Genomic DNA, 7,627 nt, shown 5'->3' with positions numbered 1-7,627 from the left:
ATAACGCAAGAGAACGCAGCTGGTTGGAATATGTAAACCCTTCCATCTACAAAAGCCCCCCTTTCACTCCGCCGTATCCACAGCCCACCGATACACGCCTGACGATGCATTTCCGACGACGAAAGACCCCGGTCTGACCCCCTCCGTTTCTCGTGTGGTTGGGTTTTTTGTAGAATGAGTGAACATCGCCTCCGGGCCCAAAAAAGACCTTCCACCCCCTGCCTAGTCCTCCGAGTCGCGAAAACGCAAGTATCGCAATCCTAAACTCCGGCACAAGAGATTCCCTGAACGCACAAATTACCGAGAGAAAACCCCGTCTACCGGCCTTGCCCCTGGCTTCCTGATCCAAAATCCGGTTCCGGGTGCGCCTTCTTGTCCTTCCTCGCCTTGATGACGAACTCGGCCATGATCTGGATGTGATCCGCTGGGAAGTGGTAGTTGGGGAAGGCAGGCACGCGCTTGAGATATTCCGCGTCGGGAGGGCCGAGGAGGTCCACCACTTCAAGCGTGTTGGTCGAGTACCATAAGTAGTCAATGACGTCTGAGAAACCGGGCGTGTAGTTTGTGAAGGGCATTTCGTCGGGGGTGTTCTTGAGGTGTGCGTAGGCATCCCGCAAGCTGAAGGGGTGGTCAATACCGTCGCGCGTGAAGCTACCGTACTGAAAGCTAGACAGTTCGGTGTGGTTCGGCGGGACTCTTCCGGTAGACAGGAGCTCATAGACAGAGCTGTCTTCTGTTGAGTTGAAATCACCGCAGACAAGCAAGGGGATGTCGGTGTTGTTGCGGTACTCCTGGCTGGGGCCGGGTTCCTTGGCGGGCGGCGGCGGCTCCTCTCCATCCTTGGCAGTAGCAGAGAATACGATGGGCTTCTTGTCCTTGAGTGCCGGCCAGCGAACGTACTTCTCGGCCAGCTTTGTGATTTGTTCCATCAAGATACCGGTCTGGATCAGCTTGACGTCTGCCAAAACCGATTCCCAGGCCAGATGTCCGTTGACGAGGATGATGCGTGAGCCTGTGAGACGGCTCTCGAGGAACGCGACCACGGCGATGTTGTCTTTCGGCATAACACGGTTGAACACATCGTGCTGGTTCTTCATATCCGGGCGGTTGATGGCAATGGCGGCGAACTCAATGACTTGCTTGTCGAGCAGAATCCACTTGCTCGCTTTGTAGAACGTAGCGCAACCGTCAACTCCTTGCGCGTCCTTCTCGGCCATGGTCTTCGCACGAGTCTTGGGCCAGTGGATACCTCGGTAGTCCATCGTCGCCAGGCCGGGGCTGAACTCCTCCTTGAACGCCTCGGTCGAGATTTCCTGCAAGCACAGCAGATCGGCATCCTTCTCGCGTAGCTCTTCCATAATGCAAGCCTTTCGGTAGTTCCAGTTAAGAGCCTCCGTCGGCGTGTATCCATATGTTTGCGGCGTCGCGTACTTGTCGCACAGAACGTTCCAGCTAAAAACTCTGACTCTTTCCAAGGTAGGCGACACATCTTCTTGCACAGTGATGCACTTTCGAGGGGACGGGGGAAGCGGCACTGCACTAATTAGCGAAAGAATATCCAAATCCACCAGCAATGCTTACCTGGAGCTTGCTCCTTGAGGAGGTTGATCAAGCTCTTGGTGCCCTTCTCCATGATCTCCTGCTTCATGTCCTGGTCGAGAGGGTTGCCCTCAATGCCAAGGACTTCCAACAGATGTAGGGAGCCCAGCTCGAAGGGCAGGGTCGCGATTTGGTTCTCAAAGAGGAGCAGCTGGTTGAGGTAGGTGCACATGCCGAGCTCGGGAGGGAGGATCTTGATTTGGTTGAAGGAAACGTTGAGGTATCGGAGCTGGCGAAGCTGGCCGATGGCGGGAGGGAGCGTCTGCAGGCGGTTGGAGGCGATGAAGAGGTCGTGGAGGAATTGGTAGCGGAAGAGGGCGGGGGCGAGGTTTCGAAGTCCTTGGCCACTGAGGTCCATGTTGTGCCAGTTTTGCCTTTCCTTCTTTGCTTCCAGGCTGTACGGCCGTCTCCTGTCGTCCGCCTCGTCATCACCGTTGTTCTTGCCCGAGGTGGGCGAAGGCCCGGCGATGCCACGGTTCTCGGAAGCCTTTAGTCTGGCGTAGTAGTGCGGTTGGTTCTGCTCGGTCATGGCGCGGTGGGCTTGCTTGGACTCCTCGAACAAGCGAAGCTGCTCGCCCCAATGCTCGGTCATCTGCTGTGTTTGTCCTCCCCTTGCGGCCCCGCCCTGGCCGTTCTGCAAGCCGTTGTTGCTGTACGGGCTGGAATTCCCCATGACGCCGGTGAAGGCCGAGTGGTGGCCCATGACGCCGCCATTGCCGTTGTGCGCGGCATGTTCCGCCTGTTGAGCCTGGTGGTGCTGGAGATGGGTCTGGTGGTGTTGTTGCTGTTGCTGTTGGTAGTTGTACAGCATGGGGATGCCCCGGCCGCCGGGGGCCCCATTGATGCGGGAGTTGTGGCCCTGCTGGTGATTCTGGGAGAACATCCCTAGCAGATTGGCCCGTGGGTTCGGGTTGGAAGAGTGGTGTGGAGGTTGGTCTTTCGCGGCGAAGCGGCTGAGAAGATTTAGAAGTGCGGCGTCGTTGGTGGTGGTTTCTTTGGGTATGATAGAGTTGAGGTAGAGGTCTCCGACAGGGTGGTCCAGATAGCGAGTACCATCGGCCATCTACCTGACATTCGAGATTCGGGTGGTGTCTCGATCAGGATGCGAGCGCTGAGCGGATGTCGGGAGGGCAGCAGCAACTTATGTGAGATTCGAAACGAGGGACAGCCAGGGGAAGCTCGCGTTTGCGCATGGGAGTCGATGACCGGGTCCAGCTGCATCGAAGGTCGAGTTCAGACAATGGAAAGTCCCGGCAGCGCAGAAGCTGTGGTGTCTTCAGGCGCCCATTCACCGCGTCAATGGAAGTTCTGGGGTCGGTGTCGATTCTCGTTGCGGGTTCGTGAGGTGAGGTGTACGTGTGTTGGATTTTTTCGCTCTGATGATGTAGCCGGGTTAGAGGGGGGTTCTGGAGCCAGGCTGAGTCGGGGGAGGCTCAATGGGGCAGCAAGCATACGTTGGGGGGCGAGATCTGGCACTATCGTTCGGCGATCGACGCGCTGGATGCGGTGGTAGAGTCTGCAGACGATAAAGATGTCTTGTCAGTTCTGGCAGCTTGACGAAGAGAGACAGAGAGAGCGAGAGAGAAGCAGGTATCAGGTAAGACATGAATGGGGTCGACCTAGGGGCTGGCAGCTGGGGTTCCGTGCCTCGTGCCTGTTGCGACAGACAAAGGCTCGGCTCTCGTAGCCACCTGTGACCCCCCCCTGGAGGCCTTGCCATGGACCTTGAACCTTGGGCGGGGAAAGGGTGGAAGGGGGGCTGATGACATACCGGCACGGCTGGGCGCGAGACTCCAGTGGCTGTAGACAATATCTCTGGGGGCAGCCAATGAATACTGGAACTGAAGAATGCGGGCGGAGATGCAGATGATCCAAGGATTGAGCTGTGGTGGGCGTGGACTGGATTGACTCGACCTTTGACGATAGAGCGACACAGGACACAACGCCCGCGATGTTGCGAGCTCTTAGCGCGGTCACGTGCGAGAGCCGCGTGCACGAGCCTTCTACTGATAGGATACGTACCGCCGTCGACAGGACCAACGTGACCTCTCTCGTGATGGGGCCAACAGTGCGATACAGTATGGCATAAAGTAGTGCTGGAGGACTCGGGCGAAAGTGGTCCGACTTGTGGTGTTGTTTACAAAGCAGAAAACGTTTAGAATGGGAAGAGAGAATGGAGCACATTTGGTTTTGATAGATTTTTCTTGCGGTGGCGGTGGGTCATTGGAAGATTCATTGACCGCGTGGCACCTTCCACACGGTGCCGTTGGCCACGCGCCGTGGGCTGATGGTGACGAAGAGGTTATCCGTGATCTTGAAAAGCTTAAATGACACTGTGGTTTCTTCTACACGATTTTAGTGTCTTCTTTGGTTGCTTTAGAAGTTGTCAAAGTTTTATCTGCTTATTTCTCTTTGCGACGATCAAGCAAGTTGGTTCTCAACGAGCGTCGAGGCTGCCACTTAACTAGGCAAAGCAAACATAATTAGATAAAGATTCTTAGAATTCAAGCGACTTGTACGAACGTACCTATCGTGCTGCACGCTTCTGTGGTGTCTCTTGTGGCATGTGAATCCGCACCCTCCAGGTTGCTACTGGAGCTCCTCGACCCGTGGACCTGGCTGGCACAAATCTGAAAGTGTAAAGACTTCCTGCCCTGAGAAACCTGCTTCTTATTTATGGTGAAAAGCTGTAATTTCAATTCAAGGTTGAAGCTTTCTGTAAGAAAGTATGCCGCACTAGGTTGTGATTTCACTCTCTCAAGTATGTATGTACCTAGCATAATTTAGAATCACTCATGAAAGGTTGAAGAGACTGATCTTTTTTAACAAAACAAAACGGATTGAAGCACTAGTTCTGTCCCTAATGACAACGAATGCAATTACAGAAACTAAGCCTTCATTCCTTTTCTCCATGGGTTTGAATAGATGTCTGTTCTCAGTTTCTCAGATGTGCTGGATTTCAATTACCTGATGGGGGAGACGTCACGTTGCGCCATAACAATTGTAGAGATATTCAAGCTTCACATTCTCAAGATCTTTGATTGAGACTGAGACGCTTCCCGTGGTAACATTGTTTCGATATGAAAGCTCTCTGAAATGGCAACAATCCCTCCCACGTCCCCACTGCAAGCAGCTGTAAATCATTTGAAAGAAACCGTCTGCAATAGAAACTCTCAGACAGCTTGAAGAATGGCGAGTAAGTGAGCCAGAAGACCCCCATGTAAGTCGGAAACATTCTATGCGTTTGGCTTTACGTGCCAGCTTGGGTGAATCATTGAAATATGGATCATGTCTCTTTTAGAATGTGCTATGATGAGTAACGACAAAGAAGAGAGAAATGGGTTTGAATGCATTGAAATGTTTGAGATACCTCAAGACTTTTGGCAAAGAGTATTACTTTCTAGGAGGACGGGGACGGGGAAACAAAACAAGAGGAATAGCAGAGGCAGCGCTAATATGATTGAAAATATGGAGGACGACAGCAAGGACGATGACAATAACGATACGGAGAATGATGACTCGTCATTGGAAACGTACTTCCAATCAGTGATGATTATCTATCCGGTTCGAAAAACCTTTCGAGAAGTCCACTGATGGCTTTGGTCACTTGTACAGGACGACGGCAAAGCTATATCGCCGCCAGTGCAATTCATTTCGAAAATAACCTGCCGCAATAACTCAACATTGAAGACAATAGACGCCTTTGACGAAACTCAAGTAGCTATGAGACACGACTTTATGAGTTCTTACCATGGATCTGTTCCTGGAACCAAGACTGTCAAATGAATTTTCTGGCAGTCCGTCGTTGGGCCATTACCAGCATCAAGAAAGCGTCGTTTTGCAGGCAAAAGCGGAAGCCTGCAGTGGCTCAAAATTGAGAGGAAGCCTTCATAGACTCCGATATGACCTTACCTTACTCCAGTAGACCGCCCTTTCAGAGGGCTTCTGGGTCAAGACCGCACAGCTATGCGTCCTACATACCACGCACCATCTCCTACCACACCCATATCAAGCCGCAGGGCTACCAACATAAATTTTCAGGCGCACTTGCTCAAACAGACGACTCGAAGAAGTCGAACCACGTCCCGTGCCGCAATCCTACACCGGGCTCTGACTTCAGCCTCATTAGCCGACCCAAGTTTCCCATGCGAGCTATGCCGTACGTGGGCCGTCCACGCGGCACAGCACAAGTCAGCGTCGCACCCTTTCCCGCTGCTCACCATCAAAGGACCAAAAAGGCGAATCAGCTACCACACACATCCCGCCTCTGGTTCCCCGGGCCGTCAATCGTCATGCTGCGTGGCGCGAATCCGGGGTGCGTCCAATGAGCAGTGTGAGACGGCAGGGCGGCCGGGATTGCGGAGCATCTCGACCGGAGTCGCGCCGGAGAAGCGGCGGGTTGTGATTCGACTTATCCGACATTTGCCAGACTGGACCTACGAATTCGACTTGGAAATTGACAACTGATCGTTGAGATTGTTGAGCAAAAGAGAACAGAAGATGCGCCTTGTGAAATTGTTACCCACTCTGCTCTAGGTCCGCTAGATACAAAGTAGAAAGTGCGATTGATTAGCTACCACACTCTTGGCCAAAATCCCTCTCAAACCAACAGACCGAGAAGTGCAAATCCGGGATCCCGGCGCCCCCTCCCCCTCATCACGGCCACTGGCTCGACGGCAAAGACGGGAAGGATACTCAATTTGGCCAGGCCATGCCGGGTTTCGATCCCTCCCAACCACTCAAGTAGCGACAACGGTCCGGGGATGGATGTGGGGGGACCTGATCGAGACCACAGCCGTTATCGCAGCAGTTTGGTTGACAGAGCAGAGAGCTCAGGGTCACCTCCCCTTCGCGTGCCCTCCATCCCATCCACTTCCATTCATCCCATCCCGCTCCCCCATTCTTCGCCTAGCCTCCGATTCTATTCGACCAGTCAAAACTCGCATAGATGTAACCAGCGCCGGAGGGCACATGCCATTATTGCCAGGACCATTTCATGCGCCCGCCGCGTTTTGCAGCTGCGCGAGATGGTGCTTCTTCCTTCTCCGGGCATCGTCTCCGACATGGGGCCAGCTCTCCACCGCGACCCCTCCTCACTTGAGTATTCTCTGCCCCGGGCGGCACGCAATATCTCGCCGCGAATCGTGACACCCGGCGAGGCGGGGGAGAGCGCCAGAATGACTTAGATCCAACCAAGGGCCAGAAAAGTAACACATATTGCAGACGCGCAAGTGAGGCAAAAAAGCAAGAGCCGGACTGCGGGCTGTTGATTCAATTCGCAGGTTGCATTCGCTGCCCGCAGTGCCGGACGGCGTAGGCCCGAATCGGGTCTTTTGGGATCCATGACAGGCGCCGCTCTCACCCTGCATGCATGCTGCTGGTGTCGCTTGCTGCTGCTGGTGCTGCTAGTTGCTGGTAATTATTAGTTGCATGGCTGGCTGTCGCATGCGCCGGCCGCCCACGAGACCACCAGCAAGGCCAACCAGGAGCTCAATAGCAAGCTGGGACGAAAGCTTCCTTTTCTGCCAGAACTTGGTTGGGGGTGGTGCCTGAGGAGAAATCGTGGGTGTCCTGGCCTGCGTTGGCTGAGCAAGTCGGAGGCATTGGTGTATATAGAGAGATAGCCAGCCGCCGGCCTCCGAAGATCTTATGACTTGGCAACAGATGCTGGCTTGCATCTTGAGCTTCTGCTGGCCATTGACAACAGCATTACCTTCGATCATTTCTTAAAATAAAGGCTCTCGAGTCTTATTTGCATATACGACTCTGCAGGTCTATCGCCGACGACCGACAGCAGCGTCTGTTCGCACTGAAGAATTTCAGCCCAGGGACCAAAGCCACACCACACCACACCACACCTCACTAAGCTGCCCTTGAGACCGAGTATTTCCGAGATTCTTCACCAGGTGGCCATCCATAGATCGACTCGCTTCTCCTTCGGCTCAGGCATCGGACTCAAGCATAGCAATAAGCATATCCGTGAATCGAGAAAATCGGAAAGAACGACCGGTGAAAGAGAGAAAGAGAA

The 7,627-nt window shown here is 53.8% G+C and overlaps 2 protein-coding genes across 2 annotated transcripts; both read right to left on the bottom strand.

Annotated features, from left to right (window-relative positions):
• Positions 1-317: 317 nt before the first annotated feature.
• ccr4 (Glucose-repressible alcohol dehydrogenase transcriptional effector) lies at positions 318-2,662 on the bottom strand (the record flags this gene model as incomplete). Its single annotated transcript, XM_032032287.1, has 2 exons — positions 318-1,534; positions 1,582-2,662. 2 exons carry the CDS (start codon positions 2,660-2,662, stop codon positions 318-320), a joined length of 2,298 nt encoding a protein of 765 aa, XP_031892943.1.
• A 233-nt stretch (positions 2,663-2,895) lies between these two features.
• CGGC5_v005120 (uncharacterized protein) lies at positions 2,896-3,783 on the bottom strand (the record flags this gene model as incomplete). Its single annotated transcript, XM_066151396.1, has 3 exons — positions 2,896-2,975; positions 3,054-3,115; positions 3,371-3,783. The coding sequence occupies 3 exons, from the start codon at positions 3,781-3,783 to the stop codon at positions 2,896-2,898; spliced, it is 555 nt and encodes a 184-aa protein (XP_066009145.1).
• Between the last annotated feature and the right edge of the window lie 3,844 nt (positions 3,784-7,627).

This window comes from Colletotrichum fructicola (genome assembly GCF_000319635.2).
Source record: "Colletotrichum fructicola Nara gc5 chromosome Unknown KSG_Nara_v1_contig03, whole genome shotgun sequence".
Taxonomy (NCBI): domain Eukaryota; kingdom Fungi; phylum Ascomycota; class Sordariomycetes; order Glomerellales; family Glomerellaceae; genus Colletotrichum; species Colletotrichum fructicola.
The sequence above is the reverse complement of the archived record's forward strand: the minus strand, read 5'-3'. Positions and strand labels throughout refer to the sequence as shown.